Below are 26,127 nucleotides of genomic sequence, written 5' to 3'. Positions count from 1 at the left end.
TGAGGCTTGATTTGTGACCCAAGATGTGATCTGTCCTGGAGAATGTTCCATCTGCACTTGAGAGGAAAGTGTAATCTGTCATTTTTGGATGGAATGTCCTATAAATATCAATTAAATCTATCAGGTCTATTGTGTCATTTAAAGCTTGTGTTTCCATATTAATTTTCTGTTTGGATGATCTGTCCATTGTTGTAAGTGAGGTGTTAAAGTCCCCCACTATTATTGTGTTACTGTCGATTTCCTCTTTTAGAGCTGTTAGCAGTGGCCTTATGTATTGAGGTGCTCCTATGTTGGGTGCATATTGTAAGGCCAACTGGCCCAAGGCAGGGGAATACAATCAGATTCACAGGTTGCATCAGAATGAAATTCTCCGGACCACCCAGTTCCAGAAACTTCCCTGGAGACATTCCGGACCACCCAGTTCCAGAAACTGCCCTGGAGACATTCCGGACCACCCAGTTCCTGGAACTGACCTGGGGACTTTGAACCCAGTCCAGCCTTCCCGCCTTTCGAGGGGCGGGACTAACGGTCCCCCAGGATACCCGAAAAGACCACTAAATAAGGAATACCCTGCACCCTCCCAGATTCACCACACCCCTTTCCCTTCTTCCCCTATAAAACCTTGCCCAACCCTCGCCCAGGTGTGACTTCTCTGGCCCCTTTCTCTCGGACCAGTGAACCTCGCCCGGGAGCGCTCCCTAATAAAGCTCACTTGAAGCTTTCCTATGTTTCACGGTGCTGTTTGTTAAGATCTGACCTTACACATATATGTTTATAATTGTTATATCTTCTCCTTGGATTGATCCCTTGATCATTATGTAGTGTCCTTCCTTGTCTCTTATAACATTCTTTATTTTAAAGTCTATTTTATCTGCTGTGAGTGTAGCTACTGCAGCTTTCTTTTTATTTCCATTTGCGTGGAATATTTTTCCATCCCCTCACTTTCAGTCTGTATGTGTCCCTAAGGTCTGAAGTGGGTCTCTTGTAGACAGCGTATATATGTCTCATTTTTGTATCCATTCAGCAAGGCTGTGTCTTTTGGGTGGAGCATTTAATCCATTCATGTTTAATTACCGATATGTATGTTCCTATTACTATTTTCTTAATTGTTTTGGGTTTTGTTTTTAGGTCTTTTTCTTCTCTTGTGTTTCCCACTTAGAGACGTTCCTTTAGCATTTGTTGTAGAGCTGGTTTGGTGGTGCTGAATTCTCTTAGCTTTTGCTTGTCTGTAAAGCTTTTGATTTCTCCGTCAAATCTGAATGAGATCCTTGCCAGGTAGAGTAATCTTGGTTGTAAGTATTCCCTTTCATCACTTTAAGTATATCATGCCACTCCCTTCTGGGTTGTAGAGTTTGTACTGAGAAATCAGCTGTTAACCTTGTGGGAGTTCCCTTGTATGTTGTTTGTTGTTTTTCCCTTGCTGCTTTCAGTAATTTTTCTTTGTCTTTAATTTTTGCCAATTTGATTACTGTGTGTCTCGGTGTGTTTCTCCTTGGGTTTTTGCTGTATGGGACTCTCTGCACTTCCTGGACTTGGGTGGCTATTTCCTTTCCCATGTTAGGGAAGTTTTTGACTGTAGTCTCTTCAGATATATTCTCGGGTCCTTTCTCTCTCTCTGTTCTCCTTCTTGGACCCCTGTTATGCGAATGTTGTTGCGTTTAATGTTGTCTCTTAGGCTATCTTCATTTCTTTTCATTCTTTTTTCTTTATTCTGTTCCGAGGCAGTGAATTCCACCATTCTGTCTTCCAGGTCACTTACCCGTTCTTCTGCCTCAGTTTTTCTGCTATTGATTCCTTTTAGTGTATTTTTCATTTCAGTTATTGTGTTGTTCATCTCTGTTTGTTTGTTCTTTAATTCTTCTAGATCTTTGTTAAACATTTCTTGCATCTTTTCGATCTTTGCCTCCATTCTTTTTCTGAGGTTCTGGATCATCTTCACTATCATTATTCTGAATTCTTTTTCTGGAAGGTTGCCTGTCTCCACTTTATTTAGTTGTTTTTCTGGGGTTTTATCTTGTTCCTTCATCTGGTACATAGCCCTCTGCCTTTTCATCTTGTCTACCTTACTGTGAATATGGTTATTGTTCCATAGGCTGCAGGATTGTAGTTCTTCTTGCTTCTGCTGTCTGCCCTCTGGTGCATGAGGCTATCTAAGAGGCTTGTGCAAGCTTCCTGATGGGAGGGACTGGTGGTGGGTAGAGCTGGGTGTTGCTGTGGTGTGCAGAGCTCAGTAAAAGTTTAATCCACTTGTCTGCTGATGGGTGGGGCTGTGTTCCCTCCCTCTTGGTTGTTTGGCCTGAGGCAACCCAACTTTGGAGACTTCCCAGGCTCTTTGGTGGGGCTAATGGCGGACTCTGGGAGGGCTCACGCCAAGGAGTACTTCCCAGAACGTCTGCTACCAGTGTCCTTGTCCCCATGGTGAGCCACAGCCACCACCTGTCTCTGCAGGAGACCCTCCAACACTAACAGGTAGGTCTGGTTCTGTCTCGTATGCGGTCACTGCTCCTTCCCCTGGGTCCCAACATGCACACTACTTTGTGTTTGCCCTCCAAGTGTGGAGTCTCTGTTTCCCCCAGTCCTGTCAAAGTCCTGCAATCAATTCCCGCTAGCCTTCCCAGTGTGATTCTCTAGGAATTCCTCCTCCCACTGCCGGACCCCCAGATTGGGAAGCCTGATGTGGGGCTCAGAACCTTCACTCCAGGGGGTGGACTTCTGTGGTCTAAGTGTTCTCCAGTTTGTGAGTCACCCAGCCAGCAGTTATGGGATTTGATTTTACTGTGATTGTGCTCCTCCTGCCGTCTCATTGTGGCTTCTCCTGTGTCTTTGGGTGTGGGATATCTTTTTTGGTGAGTTCCAGTGTCTTCCTGTCGATGATTGTTCAGCAGTTAGTTGTGTTTCTGGTGTTGTTGCAAGGGGGACTGAGAGCACGTCCTTCTATTCTGCCACCTTGAACCAATATCTAAGATATATTTTAACAGAGATGCCTCAGTTTTAGTGAATGGTGGCAGAAGGCTGGGCAGAGATGTAATTTGTAATCCTCCTGTTGAATGAGAAAAGATGTGGTAAGGGATGAGGAGATAGAAATAGCTCCTATAACATAGGTGTTGCAAAAATTCAGGAGTTCCAGAATTAATATTTTCTTACCAACTTTTCCTGTCTTCCAGAGCAGTTGTTAGCATCTGCCAAGACTGTGCCTACAAGGTTACGAAATTTCTTAACTTACATTGTATGGAGTTTTAATACACTGTATAATGTTACATACTTGGTGGATCCTAAATAGATGATTTTGATACGAATGTTTTTCTGATTTTTTTTCCCCTAGGGTTGAGGCACATCATAATTCTTCCTTTTATTTAAGTGGAATATTTTGGTTATTTTTTTACCATTGTATAATAGAGGTGAGATTTCCTCCCCCCTGGGATTTGGGGGCAGAAGATAAAATTAAAACTTATATATAGAAAATTGAGTACTTTTCAGGTGGGGCAAAATAGAACTTTTTCTCTGTTACCTTTCTTTGAAGGTAAAACGTGATATATAAAGTTTTTCATTTTCTTTCAGCCCATGAGCTTCCTTTCTAGGGTACAGGATTTTAGTAGGCCATTTATTTCTATTTCTTCATTAAGAACAAACAAAAAGTATAGCCCTTACTAGGATTTTTGGGAAGAATGGTGCTGATTTTGATATGAAACCAGTGAAGAAATATCTCTGCCTTTGAAATTCTTGGCAATACCTTTTCTCCTCATTAAAGAAATAATATGCTTCTAAAGAGTAAAACCAAACAAATTTATAAAGTAAAAAGTGATAGAGCCCTGTAGTATTATAACCCAAAGATAACTGTTTTAACTGTATGATGTATATTCATTTAGACTTCTTTCATTAAAGAAAGTTAACCTTAATTTTCAGGGTAAAAGCAGGATCATTCTCTGTACTGTTTCCGTAATTTTTTTTTAAACTTAGTAATATAGATGGACTGTTTTCAATGCCAGTTAAATATTGATTAGCCTTAGTGGATGTATCAAGTTTAATTAACCAGTCTTTTGTTTATGGACATTTAAATTCTTGCTAGTGTTTTTCTAATATAGCATTCCAGTGATTACACTTGTAGATATGTCTTGGTGTATTTGTGTGATAATCAGGTAATCACGATAAATTCCTAGAAGTAGAATTTCTGGGTCAAAGATTATGCATGTTTTCAGTTTTGGCATATGTTACAAAATTGGCCTCTGAAAGGATTGTACCATATACACTCATAAGCAGTGGTCTGAGAGAACTGATTTTTATCACATCCTTACCAACATTGGCTATTATTAATCAATCTTTTAAATTTTTGCAGGTCTAGTAGGCAAAAACTTTTTTTGTCTTTTCATTTAGTATTAAAAATGTAAAACCCTACGGTTTAATTATTCCAAAATAAAAATTATACACTGTTGTGTTATCTGTTTTAAAATAACATTAGTGATCAACTTACAGACTAGAGGACTCCTATAAACAGCTGTGGTTCTTATATTTGATATCTGGGTATCAGTGGCCCACGCAAAGCTGTGTTGTGGGCAAGTTTTCTGAGTCAGTGTTCATGTTATTTATGAAGCCTTACTGACTTCATTGCTAATAGCCATAGAACAGAATTCCTTTTATTTTATTTTATGTATTTTTTATTTTTTTGCGGTACATGGGCCTCTCACCGCCGTGGCCTCTCCCGTTGCGGAGCACAGGCTCTGGACGCGCAGGCTCAGCGGCCATGGCTCACGGCCCCAGCCGCTCCGCAGCATGTGGGATCCTCCCGGACCGGGGCACGAACCCGTGTCCCCTGCATCGGCAGGCAGACTCTCAACCACTGCGCCACCAGGGAAGCCCAGAATTCCTTTTATTTTTAATGAGATGATCTAAATCAAATATTAAAAAGTTGTTTTATTCAGAGAACTCAGCCCTAATGTTAAGTGCTACTATTGTCCTGTTGACCTTAGTCAGATTTTTTTTTATCCTCCGCAAGATCAGGAAAAAAAGGTTCAAGTAAAGCCTTTTTCTAACTTTCTAATATGAAATTTTCATATCTAGGGCACCTCAAACTCCAGTGCAAACTTTACTTTTCCTGGTTATCCTGTTCATGTACCAGCAGGTGTGACATTACAGACGGCATCTGGTAAGAGTATAGTTTAAAAATATTTTGTTTTTAGCTTTGGTACTAACTTCTGGGTCTTAACTTTCATGATTTTAAATAAACTGTATACCACAAGTTATTGAAGTTATAGGAACTTTTAATAAAACTTATTTAAAAATAATAAATGGTCGTTTTTATTGTTATGGAAGCAGTCTACCACGAAATACACTAAGCCTGTCTACTAAGGCAGGTACTAAGCTTGTCCTATATTTCACTTCCAGTTCTCATCCCAACATTGTGTAAGATGCTTTATATAGGTTTTCTCTAATTCAAGTCAGTTACCTGAATTTTGACACACATGTGTCCCGGCTAGCTTTAATCAAGAAAATCTAAAGATTAGATTTATCAACCTTTGCCTCCTTTCTTATTGGAGATTGTATAAGAATATTTGAAAAATTTGGAGATTAACCTCTGCTTTTCAAAGAACTGTTTCTTCATTTGAAAGAGAATCATATCTATTTTTTGGGTTGTTACAGAGTTTAAGCAAGCACCTGACTCAATGCTCAAAAAATAAATTTCTTCTTTCTTCTGGTTAGTATTATTTTAAAGGAAAGAGGGAGGAAATTTGATACCTTGTGAAATTATTAAACCCTTTTTGGATATCCTTGTCTTATAGTTGTTATGTGGTATCTTACATCTTAACTATATGAAATACATTCTCCATGGTTAGGTTTCTTAAAATCCCAATTTGGGTTGTTAACACTGTAATTTATTAAACAATGGGAGAGGTTCATGGAATAAATATTGGTCGCCTGTATGTGTCTCAGAATGTGCCATATAAGCAATAGTGGGAAATGGCTAGAGTTAAAGCAAGATATATTTAATTTTAAAAAATAAGAGTAATATATATTTATTATAGAAAACACAAAAAATCTGAAAAATTAAAGGAAAACTCCTAGAGGTAACCACTATTAACATATTGACGTATTTCCTCCCAGCCTCCTGTGCATGAGATTTTTTTTTTAGGAAATTTAAAGGAAATTAGGATTCTGTTATACTTATAGTTTTGTTTTCTTCTTCTTTTTTTTTTTTCTTCTTTTTAAGGTTACCTTTATAAAGTTAATGTACCAATTATGGTGACACAGACTTCTGGAAGAGCAAGTATTCTTCAGCATCCGTTTCAGCAAGTATTTCAGCAGCTTGGGCAGCCTTCAATAATACAGACCAGTATTCCACAATTAAACCCGTGGTGTCTTCAAGTAACTACTGAAAAATCACAGAGAATGGAAACTGTGCTCCAACAACCTGTAGTTCTTCGTTCTGGGACAGTGGATAGGAAACGTTTAGAAAATGCTACTGGTGATACTCTTTTACATCCTGGAAATCAGCATAAAATCATGTCTGAAGCTTTACTGAGCCAGCCGGAAAACTCTCAGTATATCAGCCTTTCAGGTGTTGTATTTCCTCCACAGCTCTCTCAAATGGATTCTAATGTGGAGCCAGTGCTCGGTGTTTCAGCTAGCATGACTCAAAATCTGCATGGTGGGCCCCTGTCCACAGGCCCTCAGGGGGCTCAGCACCAGCACACGCCTGATGTTCAGCTTCGTGTTCTTAAAGATAGGATGTGTGGATGGGATTCTGTAAAGCAGCCGAGAAATACAGAGGAGCCCAGCAGCCTACCTGTCTCAAAGAAGGTAGTTCTATGTTCAATTTAATGGAATTAGGAGATAAACAGTAGCCAGTGATTAGATGTCCTGAGTGTTTTTTTTAAACTGTAAGGTTACTCAAAAGCATGTTTTGTTTTTCCCTTTAGAAGATTCTTTCTTTATTATTTTTAGTACAACTATCAGTTTTTAAAAGTATTCATGCTCAGCATTTCTAAACTTTTAGTTTCAATTAATGAATTAGAATATTTCTTCAAAGAAAATGCATTTGTTTTAAGGTAATCCATTTACCTCTCCCTTACATTGTGAGAATTGTTTTTTGTCTGCAGATAAAATTTAAGATTCAGAAATGCATTCTAGTAATTAAATGAGTGTTTTGAGGTAATTCATTGTCATACTTAATATACAAGAGGTTCAAAGTATTTTTTTTCTTGCTCTACCTAATTTTCCTAAACTCCCATATGAAAGTTTTCTCTACATGAGGAATTATCTTGCTAGTAAATACTTTGTTTCTCCGTTTGCTAAAATACTAGTTAACTTAATTTCTTTTGGAATTCAAACCACTAAAAAATAGCTCCTAATTAGTCTTCCATATTAAAAATAGGTTTACATTATTAATTTCCAAGGAATTCATAGTGATGGCAGAAAGATTCATGGAGAATTTCACATGGTAAAATTTAAAAATCTTGCATGATCTTTTTACAAATGTAAAATTATGTCTTACAGCTAACTCCATTTATACAATTTAGTGACATATGACAAATAAAGGTTTGTGTCTCTAGCTAATGGTTTAGTGGTCCTTTAGAACCGCTGTACAAATCTGTAGCAGTGTAGTAGTTAAGTGTCACCTTAACATTTTTCTAGATAGAAGGGGAAGGTACAGGGTACAGTGAAGGATAATGAACAAAGAATATGTCTATCAGAAACCATTTGACTTGTTTTAGAATATTTCAGATGTTTGATGAAGCCTGTTCAAAATCTTTTAGCAGGTCTGTTTTTGGTTTAGTTTGGTATAATGTATTAAGGTTAAAATGTTTATTGAGTGTTCATTATATTTTTCACATAATATATAAAATTAAGAAATGGAGGATAAACTCATAATTACGAAACATTTGGTTTTGAGGGAAAATAACTGTAAAATAAGCGTTTGTTTTTATCACTTGGAACATAACTTTTAGAGGCATTTTTCTCCTGCACTCTGTATGAACTTTGAAGATTTCTGGTGTGATGATTCAAGGACTTAGTCTACTTACTTATTAGATGTCACATTGTACTTTGTTCTGATATGGGGAAGTAGATTAGTTAAGGGAGATTAAGGATTGTTTAGGGGCTAGTGGTTAAGAGTTTAAGCTTTAAAGCCACAATAGGTTCAAATTCTAGATTTACCACTTACAAGCAAGCTAGGTAATGTTGCTTTCTGAAATTCAGTCATAAGTCTGTAAACTGGGCATAAAACCAAGCTCATAATGTTTAGAATTATCAGAGATGTATAGAGTTTTTGATAGCTCTGTCACCATAATAAGCTTTAGATTTGTGCTATTATGCTTTATGGGCATGTGATATATTAGATAACTTTTCATATAACTTGTTGCTTGGTTTTAAAATCTATGTTTAAAACACAAACATCCAAACAGTCAAAAGAATTTAATTTATAACATTTTAAAAAACTTACTGTAGGTTAACTTAAAATAGTAATCTGGTAAAATTTATGCTGATTGAATTTTCAGAAAATTTTATAAATAGCTCTCTATAAGTAGCTTTTCAGAAATTCTTATTGCTTAAAGCAAGTTACAATTAGCCCTACTTATTTACTTTTCCTGTGTAGACTGCCAGAGATCTTAAGTTTTTATGTAGGTTTAGCATTATTACTGTTTCATAAAATATATTCCTGACAATTTTTGACGTGTTCCTATTTTAAAATGCATATTACTATGTTAAGTTTTTCCTCAGTGTAGGAATTTTGTTTGCTAATCTTATAATGCTGTAGAAAATTAGAAACTCAGGTCTTCATTGGAACTGCAAAAAGTAGGAGCAGAAGGAGAGAAACGGGTAGGGTGGTGTATCTTCTCCAGCTCCTTTTTATTCCTTGCTGGCTCTCCCCACCATCTTCATTGCCCTCTCTCCCAAATATTATCATTTCTGCTACCTTCTCTTTTAATTATTTACCTTTCTGACTGCTTCCTCTTATCTCCTTTGTGAGCTCCTGTTTATCTGACCTTGCTGTTTCCTAAGGTTCTAGCCTCAGCCCATTTCTCTTCTTACTTCATGTTTTCCCTGGGCAATCTCATGCATTATCGTGGTTTTTAACTATGACCTGCTTGTTGATGACTGCATTTTCAGCCCAGTTATTCCCTTGAGCTTCATTCTCATGTCTGTTTCCTTTCTAGACAGCTCTCCCTGAATGTTATAATAAGTCATTGTTTCCTCATCAGAGATACTGCATAGTACCACTGCCCACCTGGTCTCCCAAGCTAAGGACTACAGTGACTTTTTGGCCCCCTTTCCCCCTCATCCTCCTTATGTCATGTGCTTTTGAGAATTATTATTATTATTTTAATTATTATTAGTTTTTTTGTGGTACACGGGCCTCTCACTGTTGTGGCCTCTCCCATTGCGGAGCACAGGCTCCGGACGCGCAGGCTCAGCGGCCATGGCTCACGGGCCCAGGTGCTCCGCGGCATGTGGGACCTTCCCGGACCAGGGCACGAACCCGTGTCCCCTGCATCGGCAGGCGGACTCTCAACCACTGCGCCACTAGGGAAGCCTGAGAATTATTTTTATTTATTTATTTTAGGCCACGCCACGTGGCATGTGGGATCCCAGTTCCTCAACCAGGGATTGAACCTGTGCCCCCTACACTGGGAGTGCAGAGTCTTAACCACTGGACTGCCAGGGAAGTCCTTTAAAAATTATTTTAAAAATTGAAAAAAAAATTTGTAAAGTATATACAGTGGACCCTTGAGCAGTGCAAGGGTTAGGGACACTGAGCTCCACGCAGTCAAAAATCTGCGTCTGACTTTATAGTTAACCCTCTGTATCCGTGATTCCGCATCCACGGATTCAACCAGTCACAGACCTTGTAGTATGTATTTATTGAAAACAATCCACGTATAAATGGTCCTGCGCATTTCAAACCCATGTTGTTCAAGGGACCTCGGTATAACATAAAATTTACCATTTTAACCATTTTTAGGTGTACAGTTCAATGGCATTAAGCATGTTCACATTACTGTGCAACCATCACTACTATCCATCTTTAGAACTTTCTAATCATCCCAAACTGAAATTCTGTACCCATTAAACAATAACTCCCCATTATCCCCTCCATTCAGCTCCTGGTAACTTCTACTTTTTGTTTCTATAAATTTGACTACTACTAGGTACCTCGTGAGTGGTATCATACAATATTTGTACTTTTGTGACTGGCTTAGTTTGCTTAGCCCATTTTCAAGGGTCGTTCATGGAGCATATATGGGAATTTCATTCCTTTTAAAGGCTGAATCATATAACTTTTGACAACTTTTAAAACCAAATATTTCTGGAATCTTTTTCCTCTTCTCTATCCCTACTGCCATTGCCCTAATTGTCTCTCAATTGGGACAATATAGTTTCTAACTAATTTATTAGCCTGTAGTCTCTGCTGGTTCTTACTCCACTCCTTCCAATCCATCCATCCTAGAGGTTAAAGGCTTCAGGGATCAGAAATGTTTTGAATTCCTTCTCTATCCCTTAATAACTACATGAGTTGGGCAAGCTACTATTTCCTCGTTTGTAAAATAAAGATAATAGTAGCTACCGTAGAATTGTGGTGGTGGGAGGATTATGTGAGATAATCAGTGTGAAGTGCTCAGCAATATACTGCCTAGCATATGGTAAGAGCTCAGTGAGTATTAGCTATGACCTCTGCTCCTCATGGCTACCATAGATTTACTCAGCATGCAGCCTGCTTAACATGTCGCTGACTGCCTATCAGCTACAGGATAAAATTTAAGCTCCTTGAAAAAAAAATTAATAAACAGAAATCTCAATTAAATAGAGTTGGGAGACCTGAGGGGGGCACTCTCACGCCCTGTGACAATAGCAGAGCCCAAGTAGAAGATTCCGCTTCTATCCTGACAACAACTTAACCAATGAAGAGCTGTGGACTCTGTTTACTGTAGCCCTCCCAACTTCCTTTTCTTCTCTATATAAGCGTTCTTCCTTCGAGGGGACTTGCATGTGGCTCGCCATGGTTGCACACCCCACATTTCTGCTGATCCTGAATAAACCTATCTTTGCCTGAGAAATATCTGGCAGTCTGTTTTTTTTTAGGTCAGTATTCTTAATGTGGCATACGAGGACCTCCATGTTCTTTTTTGGCCAGAGTTTCTCATTTGCTCTTTATTTCATGCCTACTACTTTATTGGTAACAACAAACTGTGAGCAATGATCTGTGTTAACCACAAGAAAGGATGGCGGCAGAAAAGCTAGGCACAAAGCAGAGGGGATAACAAAAGCAAAGAGAGGCAGGAAACAACAAAGTTAATTCCTACTTACCCATTTATTACTTCCTCCAGAAATCTTACTTAATACCTTTCTATCTGCCCTCTCCCCTTTCATTATTAGGTTGGATGTATCTCTTCTGTGTTATCATAGCACCTTATGTGTGTATCCGTCATAATGTAGTTAAGAGATGCATTAAAATGTCCTGTGTGCATTGAGAGGTACATTTTATTAATCTTTGTATACCCAACACCTTAAGAATACACACACACATACACACACACACACATATATTCATATATATATTCTCTTTAAAAGAAGAGGATCTATGACTAGTTTACTTGGCTCAATAGTTCTCAACTCTGGCTAAATATTAGAATTATTGGGGCATTAAAAAAATGTTCAAGTCTGCCCCAAGGGATATGGATCTAATTGGTCTGGAGTGCGGTCCACTTACTATTGTTGGAGTTTTCTGAGGTGATTGTAATACATAGTTAAGATTAAGAACGACTGATCTAGCTAAATATCAATTTATGAATGAAAAATGGATGGAGTGAGGGGATTAGAGAATATATAACTTTAAGAGCTTTTATTTTCCAATCCATTCTGATACTCTTCTAAAAGATAAAATATCATACCAATAGTTATTTGAATTCATGATTCAGTTAATTGAGCACATAATTTTTGAGTCACTGTATGCTACTTCTAAATGAATATCTCTAAATCAGATTTTTAAACCAGGTATGTGACATTTTTATTTCTTTAGAGGAAAAAAACCAATTTAACAAGATACATGACATTTTTGTTTCTTTAGAGGAAAAAAGCCAATTTAACAAGATACTTTTTTTTTGTATTTGTCAGAATATGTTGAGGTATATTTCATCCCAAATAAGAGTAGAGTGGCATGGGATGCTACTTACGTGGTTAGGTAATATATAATCATTATTGCCATTATGTTGTGGGAGATAGCTGGATTAAGTTTCTGTTAAGAATTAAAGATGTACCCTTCCATTATGATTATAGGCAACTGAATTTCACATAGTTTAGTTTGAAAATGTGAAGAGAAAATATGTTATAGCTTAGGCTTCTCCTGTTTTATCTTTATTCCCACATATGCGTATGAAGTTGTATCAGTCCTTACCAACCATTAGAAAAATATTGTCCTTTCATTAGGGGAAAGCTTAAGTTGAAAAGGTTGGAAGCTGTATTTGGCAAATAAAGCTTTATCTTGAAGCGTCCTATGCATTTGCTCATTGTACTGCCCAGTCACAGAAGCTGTATGCAATTGAAAAGACCTTGGGTGAAGCTGAGAATCTTGGAAATCATTGAGCTGGTTTGTTTAGAGCAGAGAAAGAAAACTAAAGCAGTGCTTCTGTCAGATGATGTCTCTGCACTAGAACTGTTGACATTTCTTCACGTTCAGCGAGAACTCATAGAAGAATCAGCAGTGACTTTTCTTTAACATTCAGCAGGATAAAAATACCAGTACTTCTCAGGGCAGCCGACATCTGATTTTAATCATGTTTGCACATTGGCACAGTAAAAAATTCCTGTGTTGTGAGACCTTTTTTTGAAACTGGAAACTGACATCTTTGTAATAATGAAGTTTTTATAGATTAACAGAATTTGGTACTCTCTGTACTGATGGAGCCCCTGAGATGCTTGGCAACACATGGTTTTGCTGCTTCAGTGGAGAGAGTATTTCAATGTCTGTTTCAGCACATGGCATACCTTAGTGCTGAGACCCAGCCAATAATTCTAAAAGAAGTATTGTCGGCTGCCGTGACACTCAAATGCATTCGAATTTAATTGAATTATTAAATTTTCCAATTTAATGATTTAAATTGATTTAATGATTTCCAATTTAATTTCCAGTCATTATCTTTTCCAAGACATTTGTCAAAAAGTGTGGGGAAAATGTTCTATTCTTTTTTATGCAAATTTTTTATGACTTTTCAGAGGACAGTACTTGAAGCCCTTAATTGATCCTTGGGGAGACATTAACTATTGTTGAGAGACAGTGGAAACCTCCTAATAACAATTTGACTTGGAGGAGTTCATTGATCTATGTAGTGGATGTTTGCCATATGAAAGGCTTAAATCTTCCTATTCATGGGCCTGTGGTATCAATTATGGATGTTGCTGCAAAACTGCCTGCTATTTTGGTTAAACTACCACCTTGGAAAAGGAGATTGGAGTCAGATAATCATATGAACTTTCTCATGCTTGGTGGAAGTGCTTCTGAAGAAAGAAGTTGAGAGTGACGAAACTCTTTTGCAGTTATTGATATTAAATTTGGATTTGTAATCTTACTCTTTTCCCAGAATAAAGAGGACCTCACTGACATAGGTAAAATAAGATGATGCTACGTGAATTCAATTACAAGAGTCCTGGAATCTTTAATATTCCTTAATAAGCTTATACTAATCTGGTAAAGTACCATGGGAGCGCTGATTCATTTTGTAACAAAAGATCTTGCGGTGTAAGGTTTTCAGTACTTGTTGCTATTAACATGAAAAGCCAATTCCAACATGTGATTAGGCCCAGGACTAACCTTACCATAATTTACTTTTCACACAATTAGATTTATTGGGGTAGTATCTACATACAGTAAAGTTCACCTTTATTTAGGTGTACAGTTTTTAGATGTACTTATGAATTTTGACAAAACACTTGGAGTTATATAACCAGTATCACAGTTGAGATACAGAACATTTCCATCACCCCAAAGAGGTCCCTTAGGCCCCTGTGTAGCCAATACCCTCCCTTCACATCTGGTCCCTGGCACTCACTGATGTGTTTTCTTTTGGTATAGGCTTGCCTTTTTCAGAATGTCAAACAAATGGAATCATGCATTATGTAACTTTAATATGATATATTCGCAGTTCATTCATGTTTTTGCATATATTAGTATATTCCATTGTGCCACAATTTGTTTATCCATTCACCATTTGGACATTTGGATGTTTCCAGTTTGGGCTTTTGTGAACGAATCCCCTAAAAACATTCATGTGTGGGTTTGTGGGTTTCCTCCCTTCCTTTCTCTCTCGCTCCCTCCCTTCCTTCCTTTTTGGTGTGGACTTAGGTTTTCTTTACTTTCGAGTAAATACCTAGGAGTGGGATTTCTAGGTCATATGATACCTGTATGCTTATAAGAAACTGCCAAACTCATTTCCAAAGTGGCTGTATTCCCAGCAGCAGTGTATGGTGGAATGCAAATTTCTGCTCCCAGTGGGTAAGAGTTGTAGTTGCTTCATGTCCTTGCTATTTAACGCTGTCTTTAGGAGAGAAGTTTGTGATTTTGATGAAGTCTAATTTATTCTTTTTTCCTTTTGATTTCTGCTAATGTGTCTTATCTAACCAAAGGTTGTGAAGATCATTGAATGCTTCTAAAAACTTTATGGATTTTACATTTAGGACTGTGATCCGTTTTTGAGTTAATTTTTGTGTATAGTGCAAGGTTAGGGTTTAGGGTTTTTTTTTTTTTGCATATGGATGGCTATTCAGTTGTTTTAGCATTATTTGTTAAAAAGACTACCCTGTCTCCATTGAGTTGCCTAAATCACATTGAGTGTTTAAAGCACGTTCACCTTTAATGAAAATCAGTTATCATAATGTATGTTGGTTTATATCTGGACTTCCACTCTGTTTCATTAATTCATGTGTCTATCTTTTCACTAGCACCACACTGTCTTGATTATGTCAGCTTTGTAGTAAGTCTGGACATCAGAGAGTGTGAGTTTCTTGTTTTTTTTTTTTTTAAGAAGATGTTGGGGGTAGGAGTTTATTAATTAATTAATTTATTTTTGCTGTGTTGGGTCTTTGTTTCTGTGCGAGGGCTTTCTCTAGTTGTGGGAAGTGGGGGCCACTCTTCATCGTGGTGCGCGGGCCTCTCACTGTTGTGGCCTCTCTCGTCGCGGAGCACAGGCTCCAGTTGCGCAGGCTCAGTAGTTGTGGCTCACGGGCCTAGTTGCTCTGCGGCATGTGGGATCCTCCCAGACCAGGGCTCGAACCCGTGTCCCCTGCATTGGCGAGCAGATTCTCAACCACTGCGCCACCAGGGAAGCCCCGAGTTTCTTAACTTTATTCTTTTTCAAAGTTATTTTGGTTATTCTAATTCTTTGCTTTTCCATATAAATGTTAGAATGAGCTTGTCATTTTTTACAAAAAAAGCTGCTGGGATTCTGATACGGGTTTTGTTGGATCTATAGATCAACAAGGGGAGAATTGACATCTTCACAATGAGTGTTCCAATTTATTGCTACATTTTTTATTTAGGTCTTTGACTTTTAAAGTTTTATAGTTCTCAACATACATATATTGCACATACTCTATTTTTATCTAAGTGTTTCATGGTTTTGGGTGCTGTCATAAATAATAATACACACCATAAAGCACAACGTTATTTATATTTTAAGCTTCATTTGCATTAATTTTAAAAATATTATTTTCAAAGGTAGGATTATTGAGGAAAAAAGCTAAAAATTTCCGTGGTTCTTCAAGTACATTGCCACAATAGTTTCAAGAGGTTGTGCAATTTTTCCTGCCACCAGCACTCTTTATCAGTTTTATCACATACTTGACAGTTTACACCATTGATTTTGTCTGTTGTAAAAATTTACCTTTTAACCATTTTTTACTGCACAGTTCAGTGGCATTAGGTGCAGTCACATTCTTGTGCAACAGTCCTCACCATCCATCTCTGGAACATTTTTTATTTTCCCAAATTGAAATTCTGTACCCATTGAACAATAACTTCCCATTTGTATCTTCCCCCAGCCCCTGGCAGCTACCATTCTACTTTCTGTCTCTATGAATTTGACTATAGGTATCTCAAAGCAGGAGGTCAAATAGTATTTGTCCTTTTGTGTCCCTTTTCACTTAGCATAATGTCTCTTGTTCATCCATGTTGTAGCATATATTAGAATTTTCTTCCTTTTTATGCTTAAATAACATTCCATTGTGTATATATACTGTATTTTGTTAATTCATTCATCCATCCATGAACACTTGGATTGCTTATACCTTTTGACAGTTGTGTCTAATGCTACTGTAAACTTGGGTATACAAATATCTCCTTGATTCCCTGCTTTCAAATATGTAGCCAGATATGGTGCTGGGTCATATGACAATTCTGTTTATAATTTTTTAAGGAACTACTGTAGTGTTCCATAGCAGCTGCACCATTTTACATTCCCACCAGCAGTGCACAATTTCTCCACGTTCTCACCAACACTTATTTTCTGTTTGTTTTTTTTCTTTGATAATAGCCATCCTAATGGGTATGAGGTGGTATCTTACTGTGGTTTGGATTTGCATTTCCCTAATGATTAGTGATACTGAACATCTTTTCATGTGCTTATTGCCATTTGTATATTTTCTTTGGAGAAATGTCTATGTTCTTTGCGCATTTTTAAATCAAGTTTTTCGTTTTGTTGTTGAGTGTAGGCGTTTTAAAATATATTTTAATTTATTTTAAATTATAATATTAACTCATATTGATGAGTTAATATTGATTAATATTGATGGATATTAACTCATCAGATATATGATTTGCACATATTTTCTCCCATCTTGTGGGTTACCTTTTCACTTTGTTGATAGTGTCCTTTGATGCACAAAGGTTTTAATTTCGATGAAGTCCATTTTATCTTTTTTTTTTTTTTGCCTATGCTTTTGGTATCATATCTAAGAAATTATTCCCAAATTCAGTGTCATGAAGATTCTCCTCTATGATTTTTTTCCTAAGAGTTTTGTAGTTTTAGCTCTTACGTTTAACTTTTTAATCCATTTTGAGTTAATTTTTGTATATGGTGTAAGGTAGGGAACCAACTTCATTCTTTTGCATGTGGATATATAGTTTTCTTAGCATTTGTTGAAAAGATTGTCCTTTGTTGAATGGTGTTGTCACTTTTGTAGAAGATCATTTGATCATATATGTGAGAGTTTATTTCTGATCTCTCTGTTCTATTGGTCTTTTGTCTGTCTTTATGCAAATACACTGTTTTGACTACTGTAGTTTTGTAGCAAGCTTTGAAATCAGGATGAATGGGACCTCCAACTGTGTTTTCTTTTTCAAGATTGTTTTGGTTATTCAGGGTCCCTTGAGATTCCATATGAATTTCAAGATGCTTTACTATTCCATTCGCACCAAAAATGTCATTTGGATTTTGATAGGGATTGCAGTGAATCTTAGTTGTCTTTGGGTAGTATCAACATTTTAATAATATTAACTCTTCTAATCCATAAACATGGAATGTCTTCCCATTTATTTGTATCATTTTTAACTCCTTTTGGCAATGTTTTGTAGTTTTTAGTGAACAAGTCTTTTTCCTCCTTGGTTATGTTTACTCCTAAGTATTCTATTTGGTGGTTTTGTAAATGGAATTGCTTTCTTAACTTTGTTTTCAGGTTGTTAATTGTTAGTGTATAGAAATGCAACTGATTTTTGTATGTTGTTTTGTATTTTGTACATTTTGCTGAATTCATTAGTTCTAACATTTTTGTGTGTGTATGGAATTTTGGGGGTTTTGTACATAGAACATTATGTCATCTGCAAACAGAGCCAGTTTTACTACTTCCTTTTTAATTCAGATGCCTTTTATTTCTTTATCTTGCTTAATTGCCCTAGCTAGGACTTCTAGTACTATGTTGAATAGAAGTGGCAAGAGTGGGCATCCATGCCTTGTTCCTGATTTTAGAGGAAAAGCTTTCAGTTTTCACCATTGAATATGCTGTTAGCTGAGAGTTTCTCATAGGTCAATTTTATTATGTTGAGGTAATTTCTTTCTATTCCTAGTTTGAGTGTTTGTTTTTATTTTAAATCATGAAAGGGTGTTGAATTTTGTCAAATGCTTTTTTTGCATTAGTTTAGGTGATTGTTGTTTTTTCCCCTCTTCAGTGTGTTAATGTGTTGTATTACATTGATTTTTCATATGTTGACCCACTTTTGCATTTCAGGAATAAATCTCATTTGGTCATGGTGTATGATCCTTTTAATGTGCTGTTGAATTCTGTTAATATTTTGTTGAGGATTTTTTTTTTTTTTTTTTGGCCATGTTGTGTGGCTTGTGGGATCTTAGTTCCCTGACCAGGGACTGAACTTGGGCCCTCGCAGTGAGAGTGCAAAGTCTTAGCCACTGGACTGCCAGATAATTCCCTTGTTGAAGATTTTTGAGGATTGGTGTTAATTCTTCTTTGAGTGTTTGGTAGAATTCTTTAGTGAAGCCATCTGGTCCTGGGCATTTCTTTGCTGAGAGGTTTTTGATGACTAATTGAATCTCATTACTGGTTATAAGTCTATTAATATTTTCTCCTTCTTCATGATTCAGTCTTGGTAGGTTTTGTGTTTTTAGGAATTAGTTCATTTCACCTGGGTTATCCAGTTTGTTGACATACAGTTAGTCTTATAATTCTTTTTATTCCTGTAAAATCACTAGTAAAGTTTCTTTATTTCTGATTTTAGTTATTTGAGTCTTCTCTCTTTTTTTCTTCATCAATCTAGCCAAAGGTTTATAAATTTTATTGATCTTTTTTGGTTTTGTTTAGTTTCTCTATTGTTTTTCTATTCTTTACTTTATCTCTGCCCTAATTGCTATTATTTCCTTCCTTCTACTAGCTTTGGCTTTATTTGTTCTTCTTCTAGTTCCTTAAGGTTGTTAATATGAGATCTTTCTCCTTTTTTAATATGAGCATTTACAGCTATAAATTTCTGTCTTAGCACTTCGTTTGCAGAATCCCATATGTTTTGGTATGCTGTGTTTTCATTTGTCTCGAGATATTTTTTTATCTTTTGACAAAAGATTTTGAGTTGTTTTTTGTTTCTTCTTTGACCCATTGATTTTTTTTTTTTTTTGAGACTGTTATTTAACTTCTACATCTTGTGGATTTTCCAGTTTTCCTTCTGCTGTTAATTTCTGGTTTCATTCCATTGTGATCAGAAAAGATACTTTGTATGATTTCAGTCCTTTTAAATACTAAGATTTGTTCTGTGGCCTAATTTATGGCCTATCCTGGAGAACATTCTGTGTGTACTTGAGAAAAATGTGTATCCTGCTATTTTGCATGTTTTGTATATGTTTGTTAGGTACAGTTAGTCTGTCATGCTCAAGTTCTTTATTTCCTTATTGATATTTTGTCTGGTGGTTCTATTCATTATTGAAAGTGGAGTATTAAAGTTTCCTACTATTACTGCAGAGCTATTTCTCCCTTTTTGTTGCATATATTTAGGAGCTCTGATGTTCGGTGCATATATATTTGTAATTGTTATATCTTCTTGGTGAATTAATTCTTTTATCATTATATAATGTTTTTTTTGTTTCTTGTAACAGTATTTGAATTAAAGTCTATTTTGTCTGTTATTAGCATAGTTTCCCCAACTCTTGTGGTTACTATTTGCATGGAATATCTTTTTCCATCATTTTACTTTCAACCTTGTGTGTCCTTAGACCTAAGGTGAGTCTCTGGTAGACAGCATGTAACTGGATACTGTTTATCCATTTTGCCAGTCTGTTGCTTTTGGTTGGGGAGTTTAATCCATTTACATTTAAAGTAATTGCTAATAGGGGAGAGGTTACTCTTGCTATTTTGTTTTCTGTGTGTCTTTTAGCTTTCTTGTCCCTTATTTTCTCCCTTATTTCCTCCCTTATTACATTCTTTTGTGTGTAGTTTTTTTGTAATGACACATTTTGATTGTTTTCTCATTTCCTTTTGTGTGTTCTCTATAGGTATTTTCATTGTGGTTATCATGGAGATTACTTATAGCATCTTAAAGTTGTAATAATCTATTTTGAACTGATACCAACTCACCTTTAATTTTATATAAAAACTCTGCTTCTTTTCAGCTCTACCCTCCCCCACTTTATATCATTGATGTCCCAAATTATGTCTTTATATATTGTGTACTCGATATAGATTTATAATTATAGTTTTTAATGCTCTTATCTCTTAAATCTCATAGAGGACTAAAAAGTACAGTTAACAAACCAAAATATGATAATACTGGTTTTTATATTTGTCATTGTATTTATCTTTACCAGAGAACTTTATATTTTTGTGTGGCTTCAGATTACTGTCTAGCTTCCTTTCATGCCAATTTAAAGGACTCCCTTTAGTATTTATTGTAGAGTAGACCTAGTAGTAATAAACTCCTTCAGCTTTTACCTGGAAATGCCTTATTTGCAGGACAGTTTCCCAGATATAGAATTCCTAGTTTAGTCTTTTCTTTCAGCACTTCATTTTTTTTCTTTTTCTTTGGCCACACCACGTGGCACGTGAGATCCTAGTTCCCTGACCAGGGATCGAACCCATGCCCCCTGCATTGGAAGCATGGAATCTTAACCACTGGACCACCAGGGAAGTCCCTCAGCACTTTAAATATATGTCATACCACTGCCTTTTTGTTTTCAAAGTTTCTGGTGAGAAATCTGCTTGTTATCTTACCGAGGATCCTTTGTATGTGATGAGTTGCTTTTCTCTTGCTGCTTTAAATAGTGCTGTTATTTAATTTCAGTTTCCAATTGTTTATTGCTACTATACAGCCATACAATTTTTGTAAATTGCCTTACATCAGTCTGAATGTTTATGTAACCCCCAAATTAATATGTTGAAATCCTAACCCCCAAAAGGTGATGGTAATTAGGAGGTGGGGCCTTTGGGAGGCGATTAGGTCATGAGGATGGAGTCTTCAATTAATGGGATTAGTTACCTTATAAGCGACCCCACAGGGCTCCCTAGCCCCTCTGCCATATGAGGACACAGTGAGAAGCCATCGTCTGTGAACCAGAAAGTGGGCTCTACCAGATACCAGATCTGCTGGTGCCTTGATCTCAGGCTTCTCAGCCTCCAGAATTGTGAAAAATAAATTTCCATTGTTAATAAGCTACCTAGCTTATGGTATTTTGTTATAGCAGCCCAAATGATCTAAAACAGTTTCCTTATCCTTTTAATGTTTTGGGGATCTATGGTGACACCCTATCCTTAATTAGTAATATCATTTCTTTTCTCTTTTTGTTAGTCTGGCTACGTTTTTTCATTTTTATTCATCTTTTCAAGGAATGAACTTTTGGTCTAATTGACTTTTTCTGTTCTCAGTTTCATGTATTTTTCTTTTTATTTCCTTATTTGCTATGAACTTAATTTGATCTTCTCTTTTTTAGTTTCTTAAGGTGGAATTTTAGGCCAGTGATTGAGACTTGCTTCTTCTCTTATATAGTCATGCAATGCTATAAATTCCCTCTAGGCACTGCTTTAGCTACATCTCAGGTTTCGAAATGTAATGTTTTTGTTTGCATTCAATTAAAATTATGTTTTAATTTCCCTTGTGACTTCTTCTTTGACCCATGTGTATTTAAAAGTGTGTTGTTTAATTTGTAAATATTTGAGGATTTTCCAGATTTTTCTGTTACTGATTTCTGGTTTAATTCCTTTGTGCTAAGAGAACATACTTTGTATGTGTTAAAGTTGCCAAGATTTGTTTTATGATCCAGAATGTGGTCCATCTTGGTGAACATTCTGTGTGCTCTTGAAAAGAATGTGCATTTGGCTCTTTGGGGGTGGAGTATTCTATAAATGCCAATTAGGTTATGCTGGTTGATTGTGTTGTTCAGTGCTTCTACATTCTTACTGAATTTCAGTCTGCTTTTTTTATTGATTAGTAAGAAGAAGAATGCTGAATTCTCCAACTATGTTTGTGAATTTGTCTGTTAATCTTTTCAGTTCTGTCAGTTTTGATTTATATTTGTCCTTTTTGTATTTGGTTTATTCTAGTTAGTACAATCCTTTATATTTTTTATTTATCCATTGAGCATGATGTCACTTGTCCTTTCTACTTCATTGAATTATTGTTTAAAATAAAATAGTTAAAACCTAAGAGGTATATAAACTTAAGATAGTATGTATAAAAACTGGTAAACATTATCTGAAAACAGTCAACTGATTTGCTGTCTATGTATGACCGTAAGTGGGTTTACTTTATTTACAACTTAAAAGTTATTCCCATCTTATACAGAAATGCTAGGAGTGTTCTAAAATTCAAAATTAGGGAATATCATCTGACAGGGAAGGAATATGTTTTCAGAGGCCACTTGTGAACTGTTTAAGTAATTTTATATTTTGTGTGATCCAATGTTTTATATACGTTGTTTGACAGGAAAAAACTTTATTGCATTTATTTCTCTTTTTAGGATTCTAATTCTCAGATGGATTTAAGCCTTCAGGTAACTGATGATGATATTAACGAGATAATTCAAATAGATGGAACTGGAGATACAGCTTCCAGTGATGAAATAGGAAGTACGAGAGATGTAGATGAGAACAAATTTCTAGGGATTACTGATGCGGGAGACCTGAAGGTATTTGAAGAAGCCAGCAGTATATCAAATGAAGATTCAATGGCCAACAGTAGTGATAATGAAGACCCTCAAGTAGACCTTGTGGAAGAGGTGAGGATTATTTTTGAGCTGAAACTTTTAAAAATTTATAGCATTTGTACTTTAATATACTTTGGAACCAAGAGGAATAACAATTAAGGTTAATCCTGTCTTTTGTCTTTAAAATGAGACTTATTTGTATCTAGTATTTACACTTTTAATCTTAAACTGTAATTTAACTCAGTATTAAGTATTTAGGAATCAGCTACTATATTTGTTGGTCTTAACTAGAGGTAGTGAGAGGTTTAAGGGATGGGAGTGGAGGTAAAGAGGGCAGCTAGGGTAGAAGCATATCATATCTGCTCTAATCCTAATAAATGCTGTGAAATCTTTGTGGAATGTGATAATTAAGAAGCATGTAAGTGGTATGTATTAACTATCGTTTATGGTGCCGTACATATGTGCCAGGTACCATACTAAATCTTACTGCCTTTTGTTATTTAACATTACCACTGCCTTATGGGTTTTATGAGTCTTATTACTGTCCTCATTTTGCAGATGAGAAAACTGAGATACAAGGAGTTTTAGTAGCTTGCCAAAGGTCAGTCTTGTGGTTATTGAGTGACTAAGTTGGGATTCAAACTCAGGCTGTTTTACTTTTAAATACAGTACTATTCTGTGTCCTTGGAGGGAGAGAATATGTCCCTCTGTCTTTAAAAAATTCAAAGCATCATGAAATTCATTAATGTGAGTATCTTTCATCTTTAGGACCCTTTAAATTCTGGGGATGATGTTAGTGAGCAGGATGTGCCGGACCTGTTTGACACAGATAATGTAATTGTCTGTCAGTATGAAAAGGTACTGTATTCACCTTTTAGACTTTAGGTTTATTAATTGCATTTATAGTAGAAAATGAACAAAATAATGGGAAATGTGATGATCAGTTACTGTTCAGTTAAATTAATCTCAAAATAGCTAAGTAATTCTATAAATTTGGGAGGATATTTTGGGTCTAACACTGTGCTGTGTGGTCTTGGTGATACCAAAAAAGTGATAGGCCTTGTCTTATGGAGGTGATAGTCTTATTGAAGAAAGGTGTTTCTGTATGGAATAATAGAATGGCATACAATAAGATAGTAGGTAAATCAAAAGCTAAAATACGTGACAGGTAAATCAAATACTAAAATACATGGCATATAAATCAAATGCTAAGATGAGTGGCACAGACAGTTAGTCCTAAAAGGGGCTAGGAAATGCAAGAAATCCTTTGTAGTTGGAGTTCTCCACAAATCCTTCATGGGTGATGTGGGGCTTTGAAATAGATCTTGAATGATTTGTAGGATATAGATAAGTGTGGAGAGTAGGCATTCAGAGTAGAGTAGCCTGATAAAAGGCAGAGAAATGAATGCATGTAGAATTTATAAGGGACAGTGAAGAGACAGCTCTGCCTTGAATGAGGTGTTTTCCTTTTGAATGTGTTAGGAAATGAGGCTGGGTGGTGGACAGAGGTGGGAGCAGATTGGAAAATCCAGAATCCTGGTAGGGGAAGTTCAAACTTGATTTGATGGACATTAACCTTATGAGGATGATATTGAGAAAATTGTAATTGGGTTTAAAAACTGGCATTGTTTGCTAATTTGGAAGAGGCAAATAGTAAGAAGAACAGGGATAGCACATAAAGTAACAGAGCCCAGACTAAGGATGGCAGCATAGAACATGGAAGAGTTAGAGATTATGGTGGAAGAAATCATTGGACTTCCAATACTATGTTGAAGAGAAGTGGTGAGAGTGGGCATTCTTGTCTTGTTCCAGATTTTAGTGGGAAGGCTTTTAGCTTTTCACCTTTGAGTATTATATTGGCTGTGGGTTTGTCATAAATTGCTTTTAGTATGTTGAGATATGTTCCCTCTATACCACTTTCCTAAGGGTTTTTTAATCATGAATGGGTGTTGAATTTTACCAGATGCTTTTTCTGCATCTATTGAGATGATCGTGTGGTTTTTGTCCTTTTTTTTTGTTGATGGGGTGTATCACATTGATTGATTTGTGAATGTTGAACCATCCTGGTGACCCTGGCATGAATCCAGCTTGGTCATGGTATATGACCTTTTTTATGTGTTGTTGGATTCAGTTGGCTAATATTTTGTTGAGAATTTTTGCATCTATATTCATCAAAGATATTGGCCTGTAATTTTCTTTTTTGGTAGTTGTCTTTGTCTGGTTTTGGTATCAGGGTGATGGTGGCTTCATGAACTATTTTTGGGAGAGTTCCTTCCTCTTTAATCTTTTGGAAGAGTTTGAGAAGGATTGGTATAAGTTCTTCTTTGTATGTTTGGTAGAATATACACTGAGGAAAAGACAGTCTCTTCAGCAGGTGGCGTTGGGAAAGTTGGACAGCCACATGTAAGTCAATGAAGTTAGAACACACCCTCACACCATACACAAAAATAAACTCAAAATGGCTCAAAGGCCTAAATATAAGACAAGACACCATAAAACTCCTAGAAGAAAACATAGGCAAAACATTCTCTGACATAAATTGTACCAATGTTTTCTTAGGTCAGTCTCCCAAGGCAATAGAAATAAAAGCAAAAATAAGCAGGTGGGACCTAATCAAACTTACAAGCTTTTGCACAGCAAAGGAAACCATAAATAAAATGAAAAGATAAACAAAAAGGTCCTACTGTATAGCACAGGGAACTATATTCAATATCCTGTGATAAACCATAATGGAAAAGAATTAAAAAAAAAGAATGTCTATATGTGTATAACTGAGTCACTTTGCTGTACAGCAGAGATTGGCACAACATTGTAAGTCAACTATACTTCAATTAAAAAAATAAAATTAAGTAAAAAAAAAAATAAACGAAAAGACAACCTACAGACTGGGAGAAGATATTTGCAAATAATGTGACTGACGAGGGCTTAGTTTCCAAAATATACAAACAGTTCATTCAACTCAACAACAAAAAAACAAACAAGCCAATCCAAAAGTGGGCAGAAGACCTAAATAGACACTTCTCCAAAGAAGATATGCAGATGGCCAATAGACATGTGAAAAGATGCTCAACATTGCTAATTATTAGAGAAATGCAAATTAAAACTACAGTGAGGTACCACCTCACACCGATTAGAATAGCCATCATTAAAAAGTCTACAAATAACAAATGCTGGAGAAGGTGTAGAGAAAAGGGAACCCTCCTACACTGTTGGTGGGAATGTACATTGGTGCAGCCACTATGGAAAACAGTATGGAAGTTCCTCAAAAAACTACAAATAGAGTTGCCATATGATCCAGTAATCCCACTCCTGGGCATATATCCAAACAAAACTAATTCAAAAAGATACATGCACCCCTCCCCATGTTCATAGCAGCACTATTTACCATTGCCAAGACATGGAAACAACCTAAATGTCCATCGACAGATGAATGGAGATGTGGTATATATATACAATGGAATATTACTGAGCCATAAAAAAGAATGAAATAATGCCATTTGCAGCAACATGGATG

At 36.3% G+C, this 26,127-nt stretch overlaps 1 protein-coding gene across 17 annotated transcripts in view; it reads left to right on the top strand.

The window, feature by feature from the left end:
• GTF2A1L (general transcription factor IIA subunit 1 like) overlaps positions 1–26,127 on the top strand; it is a 959,941-nt gene that overhangs the window by 30,440 nt on the left and 903,374 nt on the right. For 16 of the 17 annotated variants that reach the window (XR_013831083.1, XR_013831084.1, XR_013831085.1 and 13 more), the window contains 4 exons: positions 5,056–5,140; positions 6,203–6,792; positions 22,428–22,685; positions 23,382–23,471. Coding sequence is in view for 4 of the 17 variants with exons in the window: in XM_079941093.1 (XP_079797219.1) it covers positions 5,056–5,140; positions 6,203–6,792; positions 22,428–22,685; positions 23,382–23,471 (1,023 nt within the window). In the remaining 13 variants the exon portion in view is untranslated. Of the gene's footprint in view, positions 1–5,055; positions 5,141–6,202; positions 6,793–22,427; positions 22,686–23,171; positions 23,215–23,381; positions 23,473–26,127 lie in introns of those variants that run through there. The other variant, XM_079941092.1, reaches the window with a different exon arrangement.

This window comes from Stenella coeruleoalba, assembly GCF_951394435.1.
Source record: "Stenella coeruleoalba genome assembly, chromosome: 13".
NCBI lineage: Eukaryota > Metazoa > Chordata > Mammalia > Artiodactyla > Delphinidae > Stenella > Stenella coeruleoalba.
This window is presented reverse-complemented; position numbering and strand designations above follow the sequence as displayed.